We start from the raw sequence: 27079 nt of genomic DNA on the forward strand, positions 1-27079 counted from the left end.
GATGGGAGTGCAAACCATGTAATCTTGTATGTAATCTCTAATTATTCTCAATAAGATTGGGAGGCCTGATATTAAACACATGCTATCAACAGATATGCAGGTTTAGAAAATATATGTAGTCAACAGTAACTCTTAAAACGTTTTTATTAGATGAGATGTGACTACAGTCACAGTCACTGTTTAGACTGAATATCTGCCTGAAACAACAATATCGTTATTTTGTCCTTAACATTTACGTTTAGCGGAACACTTCAGACCGTTGTGTATGTGTTTCTAGCCGGACAAACTTAGCTGACGTGCTAGCCAAGCGAGAGAAGCCGGAAGTAGCAAAGGGGAAACTCACGTGCACAGCATGAAAAACACAAAAAAGCACAACAATGTGTCGAAAAAGGCGAAATTCAAGCCGGGGTCGAAGAAAAGAGAAAACAAATGCATCGTTATGTTTGACGACAAAGACAGACAGTAAGTTTATCTCCTGATAAAAGCGTTTTAACATATTGCAGGTTAACATATTGCTAGCATCCTAGTAGCCGTCATCTGTTCTAATATCAGGTTAGCATTAGCTTTCTACCAAGTATTTATGTTATTTTGAAAAGATTATCCGCAGTATGTTTTATGTGTAGACCGAAATGTTTTATGTGTTGGTCGTATTGTTACAGAATTAACCCAAACCAAGTTAGACCACCAGGTTTAACAGTATGCAAAGTTTTGATATATTTTGTTTGACTTTTTAAGCTTGACGTACCATATAACTTAAAACTCAAAAATCCCTATTGACCAAAATGTCAGTTTGACTTATATGTTAGAAATTCACTTAATTAACATTGTTGTCATATATATGCTCTGTGATACATTAACCTGCACAGACGTAAAAAGTTTCCTCTTCTTCATTGTCAGGGACTACCTTACTGGTTTCCATAAGCGAAAAGTGGAAAGGAGGAAAGCAGCAGTGGCAGAAATTCGAAAGAAAATCAAGGAAGAGCAAATAAGAGTCAGAGAAGAGGTAAGTGTAAAGTAAAAGAACAGAGTCGACTGAAACTGAACTGTGTGAGCACATAATGAAAGGATGTACCCATGTTGAGTCTTGCTATTTCCTTTCAGAGGCATAAGGAATATATGAAAATGTTGAAGGAGAGGACCGAAGCTTTAGGTGAGTTAAAAACAAAAGTCGGCCTCATGTCATTCTAGCAATTATTAGCCTGTGAGAATTAATCCTTATTGTTTATATTTCCTCCCCTGGTTCCATCTCTCAGAAGAAAATGAAGATGATCTTGAAGATGCGATAACAAGTACGACAGAGTCTGTACAGTACGATCACCCCAATCATACTGTCACCGTGACAACCATCAGTGATCTTGACCTCACTGGGGTTCACCTACTTGGCCCTTTAGCAAATCAGGTAAACCATTAAGCCTCATTTCATCTGATTTAGCTCTACATGGTCACTCTGAAAGAAATGGATGAGTGATACTGATGGCAATGAAATGACATTAACGCTGAGAATCTTTGCATTCAAGGCTAATGGGGAGAGCAAGGATGAAGAAAAGGGGGAGGAAGAGGAGGAGAAAAGAAACGCAATGCCAAGAAAAGCTGGAAACCCAATCATGAACAAAAAGTAAGCTGTTCATCATGTAGGTCTCAGCATATTAGCATCAATAAGTGTGGCTATTTTCCTTTTTTTTCCAAATGAATATTTTTGCTGTTTTGGCTTTTTGTCAGACATCTTTGGGCTCCAGGCTCTGGCAACTAGTTATTATTTTGACATTTTATAACCTAAATGTTGGATCAACTAATTACAGTGAATGAATTTAGCAGACTCTGATTGGTGCTAAATGTTCTGTACACCCCAGAATTAGTGACCTAATGCCTGTCATCTATCTAAAAGCCCCTCTCACTCCAGCTCTGTTTCTCTCTCTCTCTCTCTCTCTCTCTCTCTCTCTCTCTCTCTCTCTCTCTCTCCCTCCCCCTGCTGCTGCAGGATCCGCTCCCTAACGGCGTCGCTCAGCACTTACACCAGCAAGCGGAAGAGGAAAGGGAAACAGGAAGGCCGAGGAGGACGAGGGCGTCCATCAGACAAGAGACCTGGTGCTACACAGATTAAAAAGAAATCCGGGAGGACCAGCAAGTGGCAGAGACGCAGACAGACTGGAAAGAGGGTGCATCATCAGGACTGAAAGAGAGTGTGTGTAGAAATACAATGTAGGGTCTGTTAAGAGACTTGATTTCTTGTGTCAGAATTATGCTCCTGCATTTGAGTGGGACAAGTGTGTACTGAACAGTTTGTAAAATGAACGAAGCTGCCGTGGGCTCTACACCATGTTGGACAGTCTGTTAAAATAATATTTCCACAGTACCTGCCGCTTGAAATCTTGTGCTCAAATTTGTACATTTTTCAAAGCAAAACTGTTTTTGTAGTGTTATTTCATAAAATAAACTTTACTGTATTTACTGAAATTTTGATTAAATGAAAGATTAATCTTGCTAATAAGTCACCTTATGTTGGAGTCATATGTCACATGTTGTCTCTGTGCTCTGTGAGGAATTTGTCCCTCAGTGCTCTATTGTTTAATAGGAAACCTGACGCTGTCGTCAACATCCTCTCAAGAACATCAGGAAATCAACCCTTAGCTCTGCGTTTCCTCATTGCTCAGTATTACCTGTGTGTGATCTAAAGGAGAACCAACCACTGTTTCGCTGGAGCATCTTACTCACTGTTAATGTGAAGAACCTAAAACCGCACAGCCACCGGTTTTAATGTATGTTAAACCCCCCCACCTCACCAGTGTTTATTTATTTACGTTAACCTGAGCCAGCGTGCGCCAGCTGTCACTGGCATTTCGCTTTCTAAAGCCCATGATATTTAATACAACCACTCAATAGAGGAACCGGCAGGCCACTGCCTCCATGTTGGTTCCAGGTCTGTGTGCGCTTCAGGGTCTCTGCTGTGTTAACTGAGAGCCGCAATGGCTGTCATGGATGCTTCAGTTTCACTCATTGTCAGAGCAGCCAATCGGATTGATTTGAGAGTTTGGCAGCTCGAGAGGATAGACAGCATGGGGAAGAGGAGGCATGTGCCCGATGGGGGGTTGATGAGCAGTTTATCCTTGCACTCCTTATGACATATTCTATATTGAGCTGACGGCGGAAGCTTCCTTTATAAGGTAATGCTCATCAATTCTCTTATCATTTTGATATCAAAGCCATTGCATAATATTGTCTGCTATTTTCACCATCCTACTTTTCACTGTTTAAATCGCTTCATTTACCTTCTATTATTGTAGACAGTGGTGCTTGTAAAAGCTGTTACATTACAGTACATGTGTCTTGTGGTTGGTAGTAATGCTACTCTGTGGGGAGCTTTGACAGTGGATTGTGTTTCACTGTCCTCTAGTGTGATTAGTTATCACCTACCTTAACAGTTCCGCTTTAGATCTTGCATGAACCATGAAATAAAAGAACCTCTTAAGTATTCACCCTGAGCTGCTGCTCTGTGCTTACCTGTAATGCAGTGTCACAGCCAGCTCATCAGCATATAGGGGTTTTTTCATTTCATTTTTATATATATTTAAAAGGTTGTTGCAGGTTGTAATTTTTCTTATGTCACCTAACACACTGTTGTGAAAGATTCCCTGCATGTTTTTGAAAATTTACTTTTAATTACTTATAACTTGCATTGGTACATAACACCACTAAACTTTTATAGAGATTTTGTAAGTGTATTAATTTTGTTTTAGTCATCAAAGCACTCTTCCATTTACCCTCATTTATTTACTTATTTACTTATTCAACAGGGACAGTGTACATTAATCAACACTGCAGTTTATACAGTACTTCAATGTAAATGTGCCAGAGTTAGCTAAGAAGCTAAATTTCATTGACTTGTCCCTGAAAAATGTTTGGTTTCTGTAGATACATTTTGTTTAACACTATATTTCATTGTGTCTTTGTGTTACCATTGTTGTTGTTTCCCAGTTTTCTCTGTGGGATGCCATGAGGGGGCAGGTTCCCTCTCCGGACCCACCATGCCCCTCTCCGGCGATGAGCCCATCTGCCCCAAGTTTCAGCCCAACATCTTCGACCCCTCCCGCTGCCACGACTGCCTGCGCCAGAGGCACCTGCACACCAGCGCAGGGGAGAGCACCGAGGTAGCACCACAGCAGAAATCAAAAGCAGACACTGGAACTGAGGGTAAAACTGTGACTGGCACTGTGACTGGAACTGGAATTGGGGCAGGCAAAGGAGTGTTATTAACACCAATCCCATCCCAGGCAGAGGAAAGAGACACCAGCAGCAAGGTAAGAAAGAAGAGAAGCCCGAAAGGAAGAGGGAGGGAGCTGTACGGAGCAGCTAGGTAACAGGGTAGAGATGGGCACAGGAGTAGAATATGTGCTAAGTGATGGGATTAGCCTGACCTGAACACGGGCAGGAAGGGCGTTAGAGGTCACAAGTCAAAGTCAGCAAGACACTGGGGTTAGATGTTAAGTCAAGGAAAACAGAATGAGATACTACTGTATGCCATGACTCAGTTTTATTTGTTGTGCAGATCAGAAATTATGCAGAAAGATTTATGATACAATTTGAAGTTGAAAACAATGTATTAATCCATTTAACTAGGTCTTTTCTTAGACAAAAGAACTTCTCACTTGACCCAAAAATCAGTGTTTCTGTGGGTGAGTAACATATCATAATACACCTTGTAATTTAATGTAGTCAATATGTAAGCACAGTTGGTGAGATCATGTATTTGTTGCTTGTGAGTAAATTAAGGAAAGGTCAGAGACAGAGAATGAGAGGTAATGACCAGGGGCAGGGCGATAGCAGTGGCTCCTATTATAAATTAACGAAGCTGGATCATTTACTGGCCTCTCGGGAATCACTTGTAACTCTAGACAATGGGGCATGTACAGAAAGGATGGACATGTTTACAGTATTAAAACTGTGAGAAGTCTACATTTTTCTGTTTATCCTGCTTTCATGATGTAATTGTAGTTGTTTGGTTTCAGTAATATACAAACAGGTGTCAAATTAAAGGAAAAACCTGGCTCAAGGCTTTTTAACACACCTTATGTTGGGTTTTTCTTTCATCCACCATATGAGTACATTATTTACAGAATCTAAAGAAGGGCTCCTTTGCAAGGTTCTAGTGCTTACTGAGGAGGTTCTGGGGATCTTTTAGGATGTTTCAGTGGTTGAGGGAAAGGTTCCAGAAGTCTTTCGGGGTGTTCTAGGGGTTGTTTAGAATGTTTAAATGGTCACGGAGGAGGTTCTACAGATGATTTTAGGAGGACTCCTTTAAAAAGTTCTAGTGGTCCTCTAGGAGTTTTTAGGGGTCATTTTTGGTTCCAATAGTCATTGAGAAGGTTCTACATTGAGTCAATGGTCAATGACAAGTTTCATGGGATGTTAGGAGGTTGTAGTGGTCGTTCCTCAAGTCCTCTAGGAGTTTCGAGGGTTTTGAGGTTGCACTGGTCCTTTGTGAGATCCTAACAGTCCCTCAGGGAGGTTTCTAGTGGGCCTTTAGGGGATTTTAGGAGTCCCATAGGTGGTTAAACAACCATAGAAGATTTAGTACTGATGTGTGAGACAACATTTTCCACCACTATCACCAAGAAAACAAATTAGGAAAAGACTGTTGTTCATTCCTCCAGTAGAATTTATGAGAAGGAGCACTGAAGATGCTCTGCAGGCTCATGGTGGAACTATACATTACCAAGACACTTTGGTTTCTTGTCCTTTGATTTGTCCCATCTGTATCTCAAAACATGGTGGATATTGAATTGGAGCGCTAAAGTTCCTTTGTAATACCATACCTACAATTTGCTGAAAGTTGTAGAGATGAGTGCAAGTTACTGACATTTACTGACAGTTTTACCTCCTTTTTAAGGCAATCTATTTCAAGAGAAGGGTTTATGGCAAGAAAAAAAAGTGGTGAAATATTAATGAGGAAAGCCACGATCCAGGTCGAGTTACAGAGGTGTAACCCTAATCGTACAGCAGACTGAACATGTGAGTGTGTGTCAGAGAGTACAGAGGAGACAGACACTATTCAGCTAACTCTTTATTCTAAGAAATGGATCTAGACAGACAGATCTAGGATTGGTATGTATGTACATTCCTACTCTGATATAAAGTCACTGTGTATTTTCTGTGAACCTACATACTTTTTTGAGCATCACCTTTGTTTGGAGGTACAGTCTTTGTCAAGAACATCATCAGTGTATCTTCCTCTGTGACTTGGAGAGAGATGGAGTTTGCTGCGACGTTGTGATTGGCCTGTGTCTTACCTTGTCACCCTATCAGGAGGATTCTGACGGTGTGTCTGTGGTGAGCAGCTACTGTGATGTCAATGGAGGACGTCCAGGTTATGGTGAGAGCTCTTTGTGCATCCTGAGCCCTGACTGTGAGCTTTTTATCTGTGACGGCGACGACGACGACAGCACTGACAGGTGGGGGAACTAGATGCTGATAATAAGTCTGTTAGACTTATTGTAGACTTGTCTTGTTGTACTTAAATGTGTAATTATGATGTTTTAGTGAGCAGTAGTGTCATTAAAGTACTGTTTAACCTTTTTAAAACATTAGCAAGTATTGTAGTGTGTAATCTTATTTTTTGTGACTCATCCGTTCTGTAACTTTCATGTTGTGTGATGCATTTGCATAGTTTCTCTGTGAAATTCATATTTAACAGATTTGATTTTTCCCTCTTTTTCTTCTCTATCTCCTCTTTCTCTCCCCTCCTCCTGGCTCTCCACTTTCTCAATCTTTCACCTCTCCATCTCTACTCTTGTCATTCTTCTCCCATCTCCTCTTCCACATAGCTGTCGTGACCAGAGTGACTACCAAGAGTTCAGCAGCTCCATCAGTGCAGAGGACGAGTACCTTCCTATCCGTCGCCATTCGACCAAACTCGACATGACCCGGCTTGACCCTCCACCCCACAGGCCCAACCCCCGGGCATGGATGGATGAAGCTCGGAGCAGAGACGGCTTCACTAGGCAAACAGGTACGTAAAAGCTGACCTTGTATATTGTTATATTTGTCATTTGTTTCATTCATTTCTTGGTCAATAGGATACAGAAGCAGAAGAACCCCGATCAGGAACAGCATCAACGAATCCCTCTTTTTTGAAAGCATGCAGTTCTCAGTATGAGTCCAACTACACTGAGCCTTTCGAAAAGCTATGACTTACTGCACTTGACCAATCTGGATCCAGTTACAGCCAAAGGTGTTCTTTACTTGGCAATACAGTTTGATGTCACCAGCTGAGGTGTCCCAGAGCAATTATCAGTAATGCAATATAGCTCGGTTTGTGTCAGGAAACCTCTGGTAGTTGCTCAGTAGTTGAACTTTGATGTGTTCATCTCTTATTTCTGCTATCCCTCCTTCTTTCTATTTCTGTCACACTGCCTTACTCCTTTTTGCTTACTTGCTCTCCAGGGATAAAAGACGACAGAGAGAAGCGTGAAAGTGGCTACTTCTCTTTAGGGAGGGCAGCGGGTGCTCGTTCGCTCCGTGATAACAGCCCACCTGCTCCTTTCCGCCATTTTGAGAGAGGACATCCCATCTTCAGCAGCAAAAATGTAGAGCCTAAAGACACCATCCCCTTCAGAAATCCTAATCTTGGTGTAGCCTCTGAAAGGCAGATACCAGAGAATCTAAATGAGGACCTCCCTGTGGAAATCCCTCCTCCTGACCCCTATGAAATTGCCATTGAGGTTGAGGCACAAGTCGGCCCTCGATCTCCGAGCCCTACTCCTTTTAAGATAGCGGAGTCGCTGGTCTCTACAGGCCGAAAGGGTTTCAGCAGTTCATATGGCCGGGGAAACCCTCCGTCTCACGTTTCTTCCTATCAACAATCAGGCCGTTTTGATTCCTCAAGGCAAGGCTCAGCTCTGCAGTCTCGGTCGTCTTCTCCTTCACAGTGGAAATTTACCATTCAGGCGCAGTGAGTCCACTGCTTCCCTCAGCAGGCATAACTTTGATGGTGGAGGGTGGTCTCAAGGGACGGACTTAGGATCCAGAGGCTCCTTGCAAAGCACACATTCCCGACGTGTCGAATCAGGAACCCTGCCAAGAAACTTCAAATCATTTGCTAGTTCAGTCAAATCCCAAACCAGCACAGTTTCTGATTTTAGGAGTGCCTTGAAGAAAACAGAAGTAAATGTGTCTGCAAGTGGTCGGGGCAGCAGAAACTCTTCTCCCTCAAGGAGGGACTACAACTCTTCAGGCCAAATGTCACTTCGCAAAACAGAAACCACCAGCAGTTCACCACATGGACGTGGGCGTGACACTTGTGCTTCGTCTCCATCTAGACGAACCTCTGACAGTCGGCGTGACAATCACAGTTCCTCACCGCCAAGGAGAAATTACAGCTCATCTAGCCAATCCCTCCTTCGTAAATCTGAATCAATTATGTCTCTGAATGGACGTAGTCACTATGGACGCTGTGGCTCCCCCATAAGAGAGGGCTATGATGTTGAAAGCCAGGCTCTGCTGCGAAACTCGACAGCAAGGAATGGACTGAATGATCAAGAACATGAACATGAAAGCCCCACCATGTCTCCGCCAAGACGGGGTTATGACGCACCGAGTCAATCCATACTCCGTAAAACTGAATCGAGCCCCGTAAGTAGCAGTCGAGGTCGTGACAGTCGTTGTTCATCTCCTGGAAGAAGAGGCTATGAAACGCCTGGTCAGTATCAACTTAGGAAAACAGACACCACTGGTTCATTAAACAGTCGAAGTCGTAACTCCTCACCTGCAAGGAGAAGTTATGAACCTCCCTCTCAGTCTCTACTGCGCAAGTCTGAGGGAACCAACTCTGTCAGAAGTCGTGATATCCACAGTTTGTTGCCTTCAAGGAAAAGCTATGATGTTCCTGACCAACGTTCATTTCGGAAAACAGAAACTAGCAGCTCCCTACACAGCAAGAGACACAGTAGCCGCAACTCTTCTCCCTCTGGAAAAGGCAGCAGTGACCCACCAGGCTACTCAGTTCTCAGAAATGCCACTAATGGAGACTCCAGCCGTTCCTTTCAGAGAAAAAACACTTATAGTGATTCAAAATCTGAGTCCAAACACTCACCACGCTCCTGGCGGGAATCAACTCATTCCCTTCGCAGCTCCTCATTATCTCGCGCTGCTTCACCCTCTAGACAGACCACAAATGGCAGCAGAGCAGCTTTCGTCACTTTGGAAACACCCAGGAGCCCCAGCAGCATCAGATCTGGGGTTGGCAGACGCGTCCTTGAGGATCGATGCCCCTCTCCTACTGACAAGAGGACCTCCCACCGCACACGGAGTCCTCCTCCTTCACCTCAGATTCAAATGCGCAGGCACACCTCCTCCCAGAGCTCCATGGAGTCCTCAGAGTCGGGCCAACTGTCAGTGGGGTCCACAGGACGGAACAGGGAGGAGTACGCCATGATGGCTGACCTGCCAAAGGTCAAAATGATCCATCAGAGGGAGGAACCAGGCCACGTGGGGCGGCCTCATAGCCAGCAGCCCCCTCGGAGGCAGGAGCTCTTCAAACCAGCCAGGTCAGACTTATATTAAACCACAAAGAAGGACTTGTGTTGGCAAAACTATGTACCTTAGATAACATTACATAGTGAAATGGTCCAGTTCCACATATTTTTGTGGCCTTTAATGGTATAAAAAATCTTATGCCAAATCTAGATGGCTCTGCTTCTTCCACATCACCAGATTGGCATTTGACCAAACACACTGATAACCTGTCTGTGCTGTTCCAGCCATTCCTTGAGCAAACATCCATCTAGAGAGTGGGAAGACACAGTGGACACTGAAAGAGAATGGCACTATGGTGGCAGTGGGTATCTATCTCGGGCTCACTCCTCCACCTCATTGCAGGTAGGCCGCTTTGAGCAACTAATGAGCATTTACTGAGTTGAGTTTTGATTTGATTTAGAAGTAAAAATCCATGTTTTATTGATTAACCTGAACAAAAATATATTTCTGACAAAATGTTATAGAATGCATGAGTATAGAAGGACTGGGAATTGTGCTTTAAAATCCATACAGCTGTATGTGCACTGTATTAAGCACCTTTTCTACCTATACAATACAATCCATTGAAATAGAATTGTGGTTTGTGTTCTGTGATTCTCACCTGATTAAAATGTTAATGCTTAACCACATCTTCCACATACCATACTCCACATTTGAAAAAGTCTGTGGATGTGAAACTCTGGTGGTTTCTACACTTGCCCATTAAAACTTTGATTGTCTCCGTAACTACAAGCTGTTTTTTTTTCCAGAGGTCTGGCAGTCCCACAGCGGATGACGGCAGCTCTTGGAAAGGTAACCACCACAGATCAGAGCAAATGCAGGTATGTGGTGCCGCCATTCCATTTACCGTAAATGTGTATTCTCTTACTATATGAATGCGTGTGTGTGTGTGTGTGTGTGTGGAGAAACCATTCTCCCTCTGTGCTATATGGGGAGTTATACTGTACAGCTGAGGTTTCTCTTATCACTAATGTTTGTAGTGAACATCATAAACCTGCAGCACACATGGTTCAATGTTAGTTTATTGCAGTTTGGTCTATTTCAATATACGCTATCTCTCTGTTACATATTTACCAGACTGCTGCTGGCAGCTTGTTCAGTGTTCACACAGATTCTGTCTATAATAGTATAGCTTTTTATGTAATTGGTACCCTAACCTGCTGGCATGTCTACTGTATATCTACACTGCACTTGTAGCTTTTCTGGTTGTTATGTGTCTGTGGACTTCACCTACACCCTACAGGCATTTCATAAGACTGACTGAGCTTTGTCAATTGTGGTCTGCTGGGGCATGTGTTGAAATTCCTGAACTGAAACCAATAGCTACCAAGAGAGGATTTTGGATGGGGGAGTGCCACTTTGTTTGCAAGCCCAAAGATATTAAGTCAGAAAAATAGTCAGTAAATTTGTTCTGTATGTTTGCAAAGTAGAGGTTATCTGAATTTTACCACGTCATTGACCCCCAACGAGTTTTGAGTTGGTCCCAGGAAAAGGGGAAGCATGACACCTCATTTTGAACAGTCAGTTCTATGCCTTTTCTTGTTGTGATAATCCACTGTGTGTGTAATAAAATATTTCCCCATGTGACAGGGAGCCCTCAATTAATCCGTTTCAGTCCCTGGAGGTCCTCTCACCCCAGTTTTTAGAGCCAGCACCGTGTGGTTAGGTAGCCTTGTTTTCTCAAACGCTCTTCGCGGATCCGCCCAGGAAGTGGCAGACAGGGGCAGAGAGAGCAGCAAGCGAGCAAGAGACACAGCAGCCAAGTCACACGTAACGTTAGCTTCCCACGACTTGTCAGAAAGTTGAGAAACTATCTCAGCATTTTAAATCTCCGGCAGTTTATCCAAGTTTAGTCGGATGAATGCACTTTCCCCTTAAGACCGGGACAGAAATCTGCTATGAATGTTGGCGGTTCGCTTGATTAAGTTAACATGGGTTTGAATGGCGGGGTTTTATTTAATTTCGCGTAACGTCTGTCCTCGAGAAACTAACAGTTTTGGTCGAAACGTTTAACGAGGCTGGAAGAGGAGGTTTTTGTTTGCGTTAAGTAACGGTACTTTTCTTTTGTCTTTAATTTTTATCCATCTCTGGATCCTGTTATCATGACGGTAAGTTAAGCTGCACCTTGAAAAGCAGTGTGTTTTTCCTGCCTGTCACTTCTTCCTGAATTTAACTTTTTTTTTAGCACGAGTGCTACCCAGTCACGTATCTCAGTTTGGTTTAAATGTTTTGTTTATATGAAAGGTTCATGAAGGTTATAGAGTTAGCTTTTTTAAATGAAGTCTTCTTGCTGACGTTGGTTTGATTCAAGGGGTGTGTACGTTAAATTGGTAGAAGTGCTCCCAACTCACTGCTAGCTTAAACCTGCAATAGATGTTATGTTGTTTGTATGTTCATGTACTCAGCCAAGTTAAGTTTTGTACATTTCTATTCCTGTGACAAATCTTCAAAAATATAATTCTAGTTTCCAGGTGTGGTGTAGTTTGATTTGTTGACCCTATGTTGTTTACAGTAGCAGGAAGTGTTGTTAGCCAGTAGCTTATGTGTCAGTTGTTGCAGCCAGCTGTGACACATGTTCCATGTTTGCACACACAAACATTTGCATTTGTTTTGATAAAATAAGCTAGATGTATCTGGCTTTCCAAACCATTGTAAGCCAGGAGCTGTTATCACAATGAGTATATCCTTAGGCATATTCCTATTCACATTGTTTACAGAGCTAATCTATTTAACTAAACAGAAACAAGTGAAGAGGGGAACCACACATGCTGTAATAAGCCTAAAGGACAAAGCTAAGCCAGCTAACCAGACAATGCTCCACTATACTGATGGGAGACAGCAGTCAGGAAGAGTGGACATTGTCTCCAACTGTCGCCAGTGTTTGACCTTCTTCCTTCTGTCAAGCAAGGTCACTGATCTGAGAGCACATGACAAGGAGAAGCACTGTTTCATTAGGCTTATTCATAACAGATGCTGCCCCTTTTTCTGTGGCCGCTCCCTGACCCTGCATATGGGCATGTACTGGCTAGATAACATTAATATATGATGAGGTTTGACACATTGCAACTTGCTCCAGCAAGTGTATATTCTCATATAAATGCACAGTTTGGGGTATGGAAGGAAAAAGAAGAGAAAACACAGTCACCAGTGATTAGTCTTTATAATCTTCTTTATCTTACAACAAGTTTCCTATTGTGTTTCTAGCCAGCACCTGATAATCCAGCCATTAGTTGTGATTAAGACTTGTATGTCTTTGTGTGTGTGATTACCTAACAATATTTTAAACATTTAAACATTGCCACATCAGTTATTAATGTTGAAAGGAAGCTTAAATGGAACATATAGTTAATCAAATTTAGTAACACATCCATATATTACTCACCACACTATTTCCTTTACACAGTCTATTGGCAGTCATCAGACCTTAAAATGTGTTAGATTAAAGAAGATCAGTAGCATGGATGAACTGGCTTAGACAGAGAAAAACTGGGTGGTGCTGTGGCTTACAAGAGCTAAACTCAAGCCAGGAAGGGAGTATAAATACAGAATAGGGGTGGTTAGAGATGACAGAACAGACTGAGAAATTATATTAGAGGTCAAACAAAGAGGGAGCAGAACAAAATCACATAGAAAGGGGGTGGAATGAACAACAAGCTGCTGCAACAGAGAGAAAAAAAATATTGGGAACAAGAAACCAGTGGGAGATGAGATGACGAATACAGTAAGGGATTTCAAAGTGAGGAATGTACATGCTATTGAAAGAAAGATAAGCAAAGTCAGGAATGTGTGTTGGAAATCTTAATCTGGGATCATCTTGATGTTTTCCTCATTGTGTCAGAAACTAAAACAGGCCTGTTCCTGGAAATGGTGTAGAGTAGCTAAAGCATATTTCAATGTATCTTTTACTACCACACAGCTGCAGCAAGAGACATGCAAAATATTTCAGAATGCGAGTTGAGTTATGATCAGAGGAGTGACTGTAGACAGTTGTATTTCCCCTGTAAATTTTTGGCGTTTCCAAATCTTTCCTCCCTTTCCATCCCACTAAGGATGTACTGTTCCAGGTCCTACTCTTTCTGTCTTTTGTCTTCAACTATCTTGTGTCTTTGTTCTTTACAATCTCACTTCCTGTCATTTTTCACACCTCATATGCATCTTTGCAGCAATTACCCTTTTTACATATATGTGGCACGCTGCAGCACAGTAGAGTAGCACCCTGTTTGAAACATTATGTTGTTGTGATGCTGTATTAACAACATAGGGCCATTTTGAATGACCACAGTATACAATATTACCATCATGTTAAATATTATGCATTAAATCTGAATTAAAGCAGTAGATACTGTAGTAACCTGAAGGTATTCATGTCTTCCAAAACATAGTTTTTAAAAAGTATACACACAAAGCATACATATACATAAACATTTACTGCTACCAGTACTGACATAACCAGTTTCAACATGCATTTTATGAGAGCAGTTTTCTCCACAACAGAAACTGGTTTAGGCCCTTTGTAACAAAATAAGTCAGCAGTATTGTATCTGTTGTCTTCATGTACAATGACAATAAACCAGTGGTGGTGTGGTTGCTGCTAATTTCTTGTTTAGAGATGCAGTTATATTGAATATGCCCCACCCTTCGATATGGGCCTGTAGTGTGCTTCGTCTTATTGTTTTATATTTTACATCTAATCACATTTTTTTCTCTTTTTTCTGTTGCTGTTAACTTCACCTGTTTCTTTTTTCTCTGTAAAATCCTTTGAGACTTGCTCATGATAAAGGGCTCTGCAAAATAATGACTTTTACATACACAGACAACCGAGTTCTGTCCTTCAAGTTTTGTAACATTTCTGTCAAATGTTCAGGTGAAGGTCAGTGAATGTGACGCTGCCTGTACTCTCTGCCCCACAGCCCGACCTCCTGAACTTCAAAAAGGGATGGATGTCGAAACTGGACGACAGCGGTGAGGTAAAGTACAGTAAAGCCGAGCGTGTTGCTACAGTCAGAAGTCATATCCTCCTCTCCCTCCACCCTCTTCCCTCAATCCCTCGTTCCTAATGAGAAAGGTTGTGTGTAAGGTGATAGCGCTAGATTATCCTGGTTATCACAGTAATAGCTTGGTGTCTTGAGGCACAGCAGGTGTCTCCTCTCTTTGAATGATATGCTTGAGTGAATCAGCTTCTCACTTCACACATCACATACTGTAAGTCTTCAGTTTAATATGACGCCTTCCTATGTCACTGTTATGTTTGTCACTGCTGTTACAGACCAGTTTTATTCTAAAAATAAAATGGTAGTACCACATTGTTTGGTGTTAGAGTCTCAGATATTGTCATTGTATTGTTTAGATAGTTTTCATATTTAGACTAACAAGTTGCTGATCTCAGTTCAGCCTTGGATTAATTGATATCTTATGTGTTTAGTGGAAGAAGCATTGGTTTGTTCTGACTGATGCTGGACTGAAGTACTACAGAGACTCAACGGCAGAGGAGGTATATTTTTTTATGTCTGTTCATTACATATGTGAAATGTTGTTTCAAGCATAAACAAGTATATTTTATCATTTCTGACCATGAAAAAGTGTAAGAATAAATCCTGTTTCTGTGTAGATTGTGAATGTATTACTGTGTTTTCTGTACAGAAAGATGATATGGACGGGGAGATTGACCTAAAATCCTGTGTGAAGGTGTCAGAGTTTGATGTGGAGAAGAACTATGGCTTTCAGATACAGGTGAATATCTCTCTCCTTTCTCTACTCTTTCATAAACTGTGTGTGTGACTGATTTTCTCTATATTCATTCCTTTTTGTCTTCTCTAACCACACCCACTCTCAGTGTCTTGTTATTCCGTTATCATGACTCACATCTCAGGGCCGGTATGTCCTCCACTTTCTCTGTCTCTGTCTCCCCCCCCTTCCCCCTCTTTCCCTCTCTCCCTCTCTCTCTCAGTTTAACTTAATCATCTCCATCTCATCCCAATTCTGCCACATGTTTGCGTCTCCTTACTACATTTCCTCATTTGTTCTCCAGACACGGGAGGCTGTATTCACCCTGTCTGCCATGACAGCTGGGATCAGACGGAACTGGATAGAGGTTTTAAAGAAGTGTGTCCGGCCCAGCAGCTCTCCAGACCTCACACAGTAATTGCCAGTTGAAATGTTAAATATAAAAGCATAAATATTGATATAAGTGACTTTAGTGTATTTTGTCTGATACATTTGAGATTTTAGAGGCTAAGCTAAAGAAATAAATAATTTTTTCAGACCTTGCACACTGACCTCACCTACAGTTGATGTCAGTGCTGCTTTATTGACAGTGAAGAAGTAACTTTCTCTATTTCATATTTATGTTAATTGATTTTTGGTGTTTTCAGTAACTCCCTGCCCTAAAAAGCAGCATTTATTATACAAGTTAGTTTTGAAGTGCTCGCTTGCACTCGGTATTTTAACACTGCTTGCCTCAGCATTTTTTTGAATTGCTCATTTCAGGTCTTGGTGCAGCTCAGCCTTGGCTAAATACAGTCTGATAAGAGGCTCTGTTATTCACATGCACCAGTAACTCTGCCCCTGTTTTAGTTGCTGTATACTTTGGCAGGTGCAGATGAATCAAAGTTTCATTAGTAGTGTCAGTATGGAGAATGTTCTGTTTTCATAATGACTCACTGTCAGCTGTGCCTTTAGTGTTCATGTTGAGGCTTTGTGTGTTGTTGATTTACTTATTATATCAACCCTGATGAATTTGTGATTGATGAATTAACATAGGATTTATGAGCTTATCAGTTCACAGAAGAAATCATGCTTTGATTTATTAATTATTGTTTTTTATGTATTGTTATTTATTTATTATTTCTTCATCTCTTATCTTCTCTAGATTACCTGACAGCAGCAGCGACAAGGAAAACTCCCACTCACGCCTTCATCTGTCTTCCCGTCGCCCATCTTCGCGTCATGGCGATGCTCAGTTAGAAGTTCCGACCTTGGCACCTCCCACGCAGCGTAGGTTTGACTACGTTGAGCTGTCTCCTGTTCCCGCCTCCTCCTCTGGTCCTCTCCCAGCTGGTCAGAGAGAAGCAGGAGAGGGGCAGGGGAGGGAGCACAGCCAATGGCAAGAGGAGAGGAACATGAGCAGCCAGTGGGAGGCTGTGCTGTCCAGGAAGGGCACAAGCACGGGATCCAACCAAAGGCTACGCATGGAGGATGAAATAGAGAAAAAGTGGGCCGAGTTTGAACGCATGCCATTGAAGGAGATGAGCTCTTTACCACCAATGGGATCACGGTCCTCCAGCCAGTCAGCCACTGAGGCGCTGCAGAGGGAGGTAGTGCGTGGAGATGATTTTCCAATTTGCAAATTAACTAAAATGCAAATTAACTCTTCATCTGTCCAGATGAAGTAAACATTTCCTGTTTCTACCTTTTAACACTTAAATCACTATTTTCTGACTTGCTCCTGCTCTTCAGCAGTGTTTTCCATTTTGAAATATTATGCAGTGATATGGGAGATACTGCTGAAACTCCTGCCTGTTCTGTCTCTGTGTGCTGTGATGTTGTGCATCTTGGTTTGAGGACTCTGGCACTAAGGTTGTCCACACATGACATGCAGGCTGATCTGCACCACAAGGCTGAATAAATAGCTCTGCTAAATGCTGTTATCATACAGTTCATATAATTCATAAACAACAGTTAAAGTCATGCTAAAGAGAAGCCTATTAATTCATAAGAAACCCAGAAGTCTCCTTTGTGTTTAGAATCTGATTAGACAGACTTAGAGAGGTCAGATATGAATGGGGTCATGAATGCACCAATGAACATGAAATCCAGCTGGTGCACAGTTTCCAGTGGTGGCAGTGGAGTGAATGTTGGCATCATCAGTCTGTCCATAAGAAGGTAATGGCTCAAGCTGTTGGTTCTCCCAGTGATTATGTGTAGATCACTTGTTGAACTTGAAACAGATTCACTGGTTTGTTGAAAATGTTCATTTAATTTATTCTGTTTATAAGCTAATAAGTATGAATTACTCCAGCCAAGCCTGGTTAAACACAGCATCATAACTTATAGTTTGCAATCCAAAAGTATCCGTTTCTTCATATCCCAACACTATTACTGTTTGTGTTTGATTGCAAACAGCAGCTTTTGTGCCATCTCATGCAACATGCTCGTCACATATCAGAACTGATCAGAACTATCAGGCCTCTATGCCCCACCTCTGTCGCTCAGTGGGCTTTACCTCTGCCCTTGTCTTTTCTCAGGTGGCGTCACTGAGGCAGCAGCTGGAGGAACTACAACGAGGTGGAGGAGGAGGAGGAGGAGGGGGGAGAGGCGGAGGAGGAGTGCGAGGCAGCTGTGGCCCTGAGGCCCCCTGCGGCCGCAGTCTGGCAGCCATGGAGCGCGCTCACCGGCAGGCACTGGAGGAGCTGCAGAGGCAGCACGACCGCCAGATCAAGGAGCTGGAGGCAGAGAAGGACAGGCTGCTGCTGGAGGAGACCCAGGACACCGCACGAGGTCAGCAGACCAGAGGGGGGTAGAAAAGCATATCAAGACCAAAATCACTTGTTGTATAGCTGCCAAAGTAGCCATAATTTTCTTAGTGATTAAATGTTATGGTTCTAATTGTTACCTTTACTGAACTGTTAAATGAGCAATCATTGAGAAGGATGAACTGGGTAGGGGTCAAAGGTCAAACAGAGTTCACTGTTCATTTTAAAGTATAGGAATGGGGTGTTAACATTGTCATTGGGTTATTTTGTTGTAAAACTACACTACACACTATAATATATAAAAAGCATAACAACGTCGTACTCCTGTTGTGGCCTCATTCCACTTCATTTCCATATCACTTTACAAATGTACAGATTACACTGATGAAGTGCTTGTTTGACTGTTTTTGACTGTAATATCGAAGCATTATGTATATAACTTGTCTTTTTACCGCAGCTCAAGGCTGTAAAAATGTTTTGTGTTCACATTGAACTTGTTCTGAAGAGCTCTCAGTTCTCGATTTCTTTTATCCCATAGTGTCCCTGAGCTTCATTAATCACTGAAAAAACCTTGAGGTGCTGTCATCAAGAGATGGTGTCATGCTTGTGTGTTTGTGTTTCAGTGATGGAGGCTTTGAGGAAGAAACACAAAGAGGAGCTGGAGAGAGAGGTGGAGAAAGTCAAGAGGCTAAGCAGCGGGGTGCTTGACTCACAGACTTTGCGAGCCCAACAGCAGTAAGTAACTTCAAATCAGGTTCTGCCAGCATAACAGAGATGGATACCGGCCATCCAGGAAACACAGACAAAGTTGTAGCATGACACAGAATCCATCAAGAAACATTACTCATCTGTTCAAATATAATAACATCTTGATTTAATAAAATACTTTATGTAGTGATAATTACAGAAATAAAAACATATAAAGAGCTTGTACGATGACCTCTGTCCTGTGTAAGCCTTCAGTCCGTACTGCCATGAAAATAAATTGTTGGTTGTAGCCTGGCCCTCAGTCTCCAACAGTGCAGGCCAACATTGGTAATTTATGTGAATAGCTCTCTTGTGCTTTTAAGTGGGAGCTAGTCGGCCACAAAAGGGTTCTCTGTGAAATAAAAGGTAGAATTTGCAGACTACACAACAATCCAGGGTTCCTGGTCTAAGCAAGGCCATTACCGCAGTGGCCACTGGGTCCTGTTAGGCACTTCAGGAATGTAGAAGAATTTGGTCATGGATTAGTTTTCCTTTGTAAGCTTCACAAGGCCTTTGACACAACGCTGCCTCAGAGGCTGCTACTGGAACCTGCATTTTAGGGCTTATCTGTGTTGCCTACTCTGCGCTTTTTCGTTCTTTGCATGCTGTTCCTTATTTTTGTGGTTATTGGTCGTGAGCAGTAAAGAGGTTTTAAAACCACAGTAAAAAATACTTTCCTCATGAAAATGGAAAAAAACACTCATACTTTCTCACAAGATGTTTCTGTTATTTAATGCAATACATACTATGTAATAATATTGTACTTTACTTTAGAAAGTGCAGAGGAGAATAAAAGAGCTAGCATTTGATAATGAGATTTCTTAGGTTAGTTATGGTTGTCTGTGCATGTTGTACAGTATAAGACATAGTCATCGCACTGGAGCAGTGCTGTGACATAGCTCTGCATCTGATTCTGAACTTGAACATTTTGTATTTTAAATATATGTTGATTTCTGTAATTGATTTCTGTGACGGTTTTATACGGCATCGGTCTGTTTCTGCAGGGCAGAGACTCAGTCCTTGCAGCGAGAGCTGGCTGGACTGTCTGAGCGCTATTCTCAGAAGTGTCTGGAACTGAACCGAGCTGAGCAGAACAACGCTGAGAGAGAGAGAGAGATCAGCCACAAGGAAAGAGACATGGAGCAGCTGAGGAAAGAGAACCAGGTGAGTTATCAGCAAATTCTAAAAACACACTCAGAGCAACAGGACAAGTGATGGAGACGTGAAAGATGGCACTACTTGAAGTTGCACAGGCAGGTGTAATTCTTAAATACAGCATTACATTTTTACAGGCTGTTACAGTTATAAATGTTAGACTTAGGTCTCACATCACTTGTTATTTTGCACTAACCTGGCTCAAAAAAACTTTGCATTAAATGCAAGTGTGGACTCTGCATTTGGGCTATATAAGACTAATGATCCGTTGTCTGCAAATTTAAACCAATGATTGGGAATTATTCATAATTATTAACAAAATGTTTTCCTTTGCAGGACTTAAAAGCCCGTTTGACGGAGCAAATCAGCCGTATACGATCTACCATCACAGATCAGAGCTCAGAGGACAAGAAAGACAGGACGCCCTGTGAACTAGAGGTATAAGCTCCTATATTCTATACTCTGTGTCTGCAAGTTTTTTGTCTCTTTTGAACTGCAACACCTATCACAGATGTGAAAATCAGACTCATTGTATTAAAAGTCTTAGAAAAACTTAAGATTTTTACCTCTAGTTTTAAATGTATGTTTAAACCAACAACAACAATTATTGAGGACAAATCCAGTACCTGAGGAGTTGTCTTTAGTTAAGCCAAGTATTGCAGAGGTATCTGATTTTACTGATGTCATGCGCAATTAAAGCATAATAATGCGTGCTAAAGCATACTAATCTAAAACATTGTTAAAACTGGGGCAGAGCAGGATAAAAAGCCTCCAACTATTCCAACTGTGCAGTGTGAACTAGCTCATCTATCACTGAAAGTCATAAATGAGGTAATAATGGGGGTTTGAGATTTAACTGGCATCATGTAAAGCATGAACACAGAGTAAGTCCAGGCACAGATGTTCATAAATACATGTATACTGATATACTGACTTAACAAAGTGAGTTTAAGTGTTCTGCTCAGGACACATCATCAGATAGATACTTGAACTCCTGAGATGAACATCAGTCTCAGAGAGAAGTTTGCTTGCTGTCCAAACAAATGATACACCCTGCCTCTGAGAGGCGTCATAAAGCTAGACCTAAAGTTGCAAAAATGTTTATGCTCTTTCTGGTTACCAAGCTTGTGTTGTACTTTTCAGAATACAAATGGAATGTCATGATAAACAGCAACTGGCCAGAAGCCCAAGTTATGCACTGTATAAATTACAGAGAAACACTGTTTATCATAAATCAGCCGGAGCACAATTACTGTGCATTTTTGGTGGACTCAAGTGATAATTACAAGGATTTAGGGTAATAAAAAAATCTTCTGTGTGTTGTTTTTTTGGCAGTAAAAGAAAACCACACTATTTTGTTTTTCACCCAGGTTCTTCTCAGGGTGAAAGAAAACGAGATAGAGTACTTACACAAGGAGATCAGCTGTCTAAGGAATGAACTGCAGTTTCTGAACACGGTACTGTGTGTGTGTGTGTGTGTGTGTGTGTGTGTGTGGGGGTGGATCTTTTGTACAAATATTTCGGGGGGTTGTATGAACCCTGCACTATTTGAAGAATGACACTGAATGTTAACCTCACATCTTTGAACAAGGTCTTGGTAAATAATAAATAAAGATCCTAGGATTAATTTGTATAGTTGGCTTAGTTGGTCAGTAAACACAGGTGTTATGCCATATGAATCGTCAAAATTTAAACACACACTTAGCACATTTAGACAGAAAGTATATCTGTTTTTATATATCTGTTTATGTTTCTTCTTTATTCCACAGGAGAAACGGCTGGCCTGTGAACGATACACAGAGGTGAATGAGGAGCTGAGTGGGATGAAGGGCCGAAGCGAGCGAGAGATCCAGAATTTAAAGGAGCACTTGAGGCTGGCTATGGCTGCTCTGCAGGAGGGGCAGAAGCTGGGCAACAGCCTGGACCACTGAGAACCTGCTGCTGGTACTAATGTGCGCTGGCAGACACAGAGACAGGTGTGGACAGATGTAGAATAGGCAGGGATATAGTATGCTGTGTCACACTAATGCAGCCAGTATCACTGAGGTAGGAATTTGTTCAAATTTGTATTTGCAAAATTTAAAAATATTTTGTGTCATGTTTTTTGTTTTACAGGTGTGTCTGCACCGTTGTGACTGAATCAAAGATGGATACAGAAGGGGAGTGGAGGAGATTATTGTTGGACTTGTACAGTTCCGGCTGTGTGGGGACCATGATAGTGCCTTAGTTTTCAATCATTCTGCCAATGAGCAGTATAGAGTAGCTATTAGCTGGTTTCATTACACTGGGCCACACATGTTATTATAAAACTGCACTTTTTGTTTTTTATTTTTATTTTAGCATTTGCTTTCATGAGTGCAAGCATGTATGAGTGCGCATATGGTCTTAAAACTGGAATATTTGTTGAGTGAAATGTTGTGGGTTTTTTTCTTTTTTTTTTATCAGGTATTATAGAGAAAGAGTTCATGCTGTATCAGCTTTTTTGTTGGATAAACTTCTCATTGCCTCTGTGTCTTCTGCCTGAGACAGCAGGAGTTAACACAGTTACAGAAGAGCTACTGTCATCTCAGTTTTCCGTTGTACAGCTTTTGAGTCATGTTTACTCTGTGAAAATGGCACACTTTTCTTAAGAAATGGGAGCTCATTTTTTGTTGTAATTATTTTCTACCTAGTAACATTTGTGCTTGTGTTGTGCTTATGAATATGAAATTCAGAACAAAAAAATTGGGATTAATACAGGACAAGACAGCAAAAGTTTCTAATTCCTGGCAAGCTGAATTGGAAGTTGATCTGGTTGTATAGAAGCATATTTAGGGTCAACTTTCTTCTGGGATACTTCAAAAGCTGTTGAATGAATGTTGTCCCATATCACAGATGTTTTTATTTTCAAATCACAGCTGAGAAGCAGGAACTCTCAAGCTTCCAGTCTCCCCTGATCATTATTGGCATTTATGTGCCACCACCACAACAAATGACAGGTGTTGCATTAATGAGCCAATTTTTTTTATTGACAGTATGTATTGTGATAAATGACTTAACTACCTGCCTTTTGAAAACTTTTTCATATTTAATGTACTGAAGAGCCTGTATCATCTTTGTAAATTATATACATTTTTTCAATCAATAAAAAGAGTTCAACAGAAACACTTCTAGTCTGTAATTTCAGTGATGCCATACAACACTTGCAGACTGGAGGGACATGAATGCTGTTCCTTTGTTCTTCATGCCTTTTATCTCACGTAACAATTTATTCAGAAATTCTGTATTGAAGTTTCAGAAATGTAGAAAATAACGGCATGGAGCACTTCTCTGGAATAAGGTTTACCTAGACTTTAGTTGTTTGTGTTTTGACACAACTATGTTACATGCTTGCCCATGGTGTATAAAGATGGAAATGTATTTCTAATATTTTGTCCACCTCATTTACATGCTTAAATTGACATCAGCAACAACTCAAAGTATAATGCAGTTCAGTACAACAGCATTAATTATCTCGGAATTGAATGTCTCTAAAACATGGTAAACAACAATTAAATGTGTTAAGAATCTCCCAAGTTGTACCTACTATTCATGACGGTCAGTGACTGCCCTGTCTTGAACCAGCCTTCCCTCTAGGTGGCACCACAGTGTTTGTCAACATAATTACACCGTCGACTAAGTAAAACCGGAAACGACTAAACGGTAGCAGTCATGGCGTCCACGGCTGCGACCCGAGCGGCTGCTGGAGCTGCTAAAGTTGTCAAACCGATTTTAAGCCGGGATCTGGACGAAGCCAAGCGCAGGGTCCGGGAGCTGTACCGAGCCTGGTACCGAGAGGTCCCTAACACAGGTACGTCGGTCCGCTGTGGCGGGAAAAAGGCGTTCAACGAGGAGCGCGAGCGTCAAGGTCGCGTCTATGTGGAGATTCAGCATAACATTAGCTGCTAGCAAACAACCATCCTAAACATAACAGTACATTTTTCAGACGTTCTTACGTTTAATAGAAACGTCGGTATCTTAAAATGAATAAACAGCGACAGAAACGTGAACTACACAGGAGTTTATTTCTTGCAGTACTCATGCCAATATTTAATCGGCTCCTAAAAGCATTATCGGGTGTAATACCTGTATTTGCAATATGACTTAAATAATTGTATTCTGTTGTTGCTGTTGGTCTACGTGTTTTAAAATACAATAAGTCTTGTTAAGTGTAAAAACTCAGCGGTGCATTCCTCGATGCTAATCGGTTGTTCTGTGGGTTCACATTTTGCGATGACCCGTCCTTTTTCAGACATGAAAAATGTTTTAAAATCACCCATGCAGCACACTCGGACACCAGCTGATGAAGATGATTGCTACGAAATGTCTTTTTTTCTTCCCTTAGATGAGGTCTTCTTATGTAGAATGTATGTTTATATTTAGCTCCAGTTAATACACGAGAAGCACAAACTGAGGCTGGTTCATGTCCTGACAGTTTGTGAGCTGTCGCAAAATAACTCTTGACGCTATTTTACATTACAGGGTAAAGGTATTGATAATCTCTATTTTCATACCTTCAACAAATCCCATGTAAGGCCTAAAACCAACAATCAGTTTATCACTGTATCGAACTAGCCAAAGCCTGATATACCCTTTACTGTGTGCTGTCCAAACATATTAAAAACCCATCTATGAGTCTTGGCACAGGGTGACAAATTGGTTTTGGTTTTTTCATGGGTTTGGTTGAGTAAGTATAGAGTAAGACCAGCCTCATCCATTAAAATAAAAGCAATGCTATAATTATAATAAATGAAAATGAGATCCTGGATAAAGTTGATGTAGTGGAAACTGACTTTTTGCTCATATTTCTCTCTCTGCAGTTGCTGTTTTTCAGCTGGACATCTCAACACGTCAGGGAAGAGACAAAGTGAGGGAGATGTTCGACAAAAACAAGCACATTACCGACCCCCGTGTGATTGACATGTTGGTCATTAAGGTAAAAACAGCTTCCTCAGTTGAACGAACAGAGATGTAGACTGTTCCTAGGAGCAACTGTATGCTGTTTCCTCTCAGGTGTACTTTAAGTTTTTCTGTATGCATGTTATTTGATCCTCAGGGCAAAATGGAACTCCAGGAAACAATCCACGTCTGGAAGCAGAAGACCCACATAATGCGCTATTTCCATGAGAGTGAGGAGCCTCGTCCCACTGACTTCCTGTCCAAATTCTACCGGGGTCATGACCCATGAACTGTATAGCTATCTGCTGCACGCTGATCCCACTTCGCTTGTATCCAGTGTAACAGATGTTCCCCTTCTACTGTAAATACACACTTAACACTCATATACCTAAAGCTGTGTCTTTTATCAACTATCAAAGCTCTGCTGGGATTAATTTAAGTGACGGTTCAACAAAAAACACACTATAACAGACAGTGCTGTGAACAGTTTCTTCTCACATTCTTAATGAAGCTGTCACAGCAATGTCTTTCATGTGTAGATTTTGGAAGAACTGTCCCTTTAAGATAGTATGGAGGTTGTGCTGTCTGGTGTTTTATGTACCTGGAAATGAATATATTGTGTTGGGATTTATTCAGTTTAGGTCAGGTTTTATTGGTGGGGATCTGTATTATAGGACACCAGCATTACACTTTGCATGACTGAAAGTGTGCAGTTTATTTTATGTGTGCACAGATGCCATCAACTTGTACAAACATCCATTGAGCATGTGGTGCATTTTACACTTGTCATACCCTTTATTAAGACTTAAGTAGTGCATGCAAATACAGTACGATACGATCAGCCTGGGACAGCTCTGTCTCAGTGTCGGTAACAGCAAAAACCCTGAATCCAGTGCAGACAGAAGAACAAAGCAGAGGAAGGCATTTATCTGCTCAGAGGCTCACAGACTCCTCCCAGTTGTAGTGACAAAACAAGGTGATCTGTAGAGGAAAGAAAAAGTTTGAGTGTGAGTGGTGACTTTTTTTTTCTCATTTATGTCTTTATCCCATTTTAAGTTGCACATGCTCTCTTAAACTCCAAACACGGACACACCAAAATATGACTGAAATCTGTTCAGCAACAGCTGCAAAAACCACAAAAAAACATACAAAGCACACATGGGCACCACAACATATTGTATTCTTCCCCTCTCTACTTGGTGCATTTGAGCCTGTCAGTGCTGGAAAATTCATCACTGACTGTAGACTGTCGTACTGAACTGATTTGTTGATGTTTATTTACCCTATTTGGGAATTGGACAATCCTGTGCTTCAGTTTGTGTACTCAAATTCAGCGTCAGTATATTGTCTAGTTTAGGGGGCCACTCTTGGTGAGGTCAATGTTTCCCTACAGCTGCTGCCCATGCACCGAATAGATTGAGCAAGTGTGTGTGTACTTTGCCACAATTTCATCAGTGAAGCCCACAATCCAAACCCAGTGATACCTGGTAACCAGGAAGCATACAGACATCTCAGTCATCATCGTCATCGTCCTCGGGGACAAAGATGTCGTGCTCCTCCAGCAGCGCAGCAAAGTTCTTGCTGATCTGAGTCCCCACATACAAGAAGGGCACCACTACCAGAGCAATCCGGATAAGGCCGAAGGGGGTCTGCTCCCCAGTGTCAACACATCCCACCATAGAAACAACTAAGTTAGTTCATGTCAAGTTCTTGTCCAAGGCTGACTTCTACTATATCACTGCAGTAGCGCTGTTAATACAAATCTCTGTGAGTACGCACTCAGATACTACACCTCCGTATTTTTGTTATTTCACCTACTCATGACTGTTCCTTGGGGAGAACTCACCCCTTTTCTCCCGTGTCTTAACCGTGCTGGGTTTTTTTTTTTTTTTTTTACACACCACACCGACCCTTCAATTCAACACTCACCTTTTTGGGTTTGGGCAGAATGGCACCGGATGATGTGGACACGGCTGTTCGACACGGTGTCACGGTCCTCCCCGGCCCGTCTGAGGGAGTCCGCGGCGATGCGCGAGCGTTTCTGAAGGCTGACAGCCTGGCCAGGCGACCGAGCGCCGACGCCATGTTTACAGCGTTTGATGCGGCAGCAATGCGGAAAACGAGAGATAATTTTGGACGTGGAGGAGGTGCAATAGCGCCGCCACGCGCTACTGTAACACAAATTAACGTTTTCTATTTATAAACTGTATTAGTAGGTTGTCTGTACAACTTCACAGACTACAAACACTTGAGAAACGGGA

The 27079-nt window shown here is 41.7% G+C and overlaps 4 protein-coding genes across 6 annotated transcripts; 3 read left to right on the forward strand and 1 right to left on the reverse strand.

The window, feature by feature from the left end:
- Positions 1 to 285: 285 nt before the first annotated feature.
- Positions 286 to 2488, forward strand: nol12 (nucleolar protein 12). 2 transcript variants are annotated; one of them, XM_018667629.2, is made up of 6 exons: positions 286 to 462; positions 898 to 1003; positions 1102 to 1150; positions 1257 to 1399; positions 1518 to 1615; positions 1979 to 2488. In XM_018667629.2, exons 1-6 carry the CDS (start codon positions 353 to 355, stop codon positions 2172 to 2174), a joined length of 702 nt encoding a protein of 233 aa, XP_018523145.1. In that variant the 5' UTR covers positions 286 to 352; the 3' UTR covers positions 2175 to 2488. The 2 variants fall into 2 exon arrangements, with proteins under 2 accessions (XP_018523145.1, XP_018523144.1); XM_018667628.2 differs by having other exon boundaries at positions 288 to 462; positions 1254 to 1399.
- An 8748-nt stretch (positions 2489 to 11236) lies between these two features.
- triobpb (TRIO and F-actin binding protein b) lies at positions 11237 to 23047 on the forward strand. 2 transcript variants are annotated; one of them, XM_051073922.1, is made up of 13 exons: positions 11237 to 11636; positions 14439 to 14495; positions 14951 to 15019; positions 15169 to 15258; positions 15557 to 15666; positions 16397 to 16844; positions 17772 to 18024; positions 18623 to 18734; positions 19751 to 19910; positions 20238 to 20339; positions 21272 to 21358; positions 21671 to 21877; positions 22017 to 23047. In XM_051073922.1, the coding sequence occupies exons 1-12, from the start codon at positions 11631 to 11633 to the stop codon at positions 21830 to 21832; spliced, it is 1656 nt and encodes a 551-aa protein (XP_050929879.1). In that variant the 5' UTR covers positions 11237 to 11630; the 3' UTR covers positions 21833 to 21877; positions 22017 to 23047. The 2 variants fall into 2 exon arrangements, with proteins under 2 accessions (XP_050929879.1, XP_050929880.1); XM_051073923.1 differs by having other exon boundaries at positions 16397 to 16841.
- Positions 23048 to 23553: 506 nt separating this feature from the next.
- Positions 23554 to 25201, forward strand: ndufa6 (NADH:ubiquinone oxidoreductase subunit A6). Its single transcript, XM_018667761.2, has 3 exons — positions 23554 to 23730; positions 24740 to 24855; positions 24976 to 25201. Exons 1-3 carry the CDS (start codon positions 23592 to 23594, stop codon positions 25105 to 25107), a joined length of 387 nt encoding a protein of 128 aa, XP_018523277.1. The 5' UTR covers positions 23554 to 23591; the 3' UTR covers positions 25108 to 25201.
- Positions 25202 to 25514: 313 nt separating this feature from the next.
- On the reverse strand, positions 25515 to 27048 carry LOC108877656 (essential MCU regulator, mitochondrial). The gene is made up of 3 exons (XM_018667762.2): positions 26748 to 27048; positions 26303 to 26467; positions 25515 to 25799 (listed from the first exon to the last, which is right to left on the reverse strand). The coding sequence occupies exons 1-2, from the start codon at positions 26901 to 26903 to the stop codon at positions 26330 to 26332; spliced, it is 294 nt and encodes a 97-aa protein (XP_018523278.1). The 5' UTR covers positions 26904 to 27048; the 3' UTR covers positions 25515 to 25799; positions 26303 to 26329.
- Between the last annotated feature and the right edge of the window lie 31 nt (positions 27049 to 27079).

Source organism: Lates calcarifer, linkage group LG11 (assembly GCF_001640805.2).
Source record: "Lates calcarifer isolate ASB-BC8 linkage group LG11, TLL_Latcal_v3, whole genome shotgun sequence".
NCBI classification, from domain to species: Eukaryota; Metazoa; Chordata; class Actinopteri; family Centropomidae; genus Lates; species Lates calcarifer.

Coding starts and splice junctions, on each gene's coding strand:
- nol12 (XM_018667628.2), top strand. CDS start 353: ATGAAAAACACAAAAAAGCACAACAATGTGTCGAAAAAGGCGAAATTC. Junction 1,151..1,253: donor GGAGAGGACCGAAGCTTTAG/GTGAGTTAAAAA, acceptor TCCATCTCTCAG/AAGAAAATGAAGATGATCTT. Junction 1,616..1,978: donor AACCCAATCATGAACAAAAA/GTAAGCTGTTCA, acceptor CTGCTGCTGCAG/GATCCGCTCCCTAACGGCGT.
- triobpb (XM_051073922.1), top strand. Junction 15,667..16,396: donor AGCTCTCCAGACCTCACACA/GTAATTGCCAGT, acceptor TATCTTCTCTAG/ATTACCTGACAGCAGCAGCG. Junction 20,340..21,271: donor GGACGCCCTGTGAACTAGAG/GTATAAGCTCCT, acceptor TTTTTCACCCAG/GTTCTTCTCAGGGTGAAAGA.
- ndufa6 (XM_018667761.2), top strand. CDS start 23,592: ATGGCGTCCACGGCTGCGACCCGAGCGGCTGCTGGAGCTGCTAAAGTT. Junction 23,731..24,739: donor CCGAGAGGTCCCTAACACAG/GTACGTCGGTCC, acceptor CTCTCTCTGCAG/TTGCTGTTTTTCAGCTGGAC. Junction 24,856..24,975: donor TTGACATGTTGGTCATTAAG/GTAAAAACAGCT, acceptor TTTGATCCTCAG/GGCAAAATGGAACTCCAGGA.
- LOC108877656 (XM_018667762.2), bottom strand. CDS start 26,903: ATGGCGTCGGCGCTCGGTCGCCTGGCCAGGCTGTCAGCCTTCAGAAAC. Junction 26,468..26,747: donor TTCTGCCCAAACCCAAAAAG/GTGAGTGTTGAA, acceptor ACTGGGGAGCAG/ACCCCCTTCGGCCTTATCCG.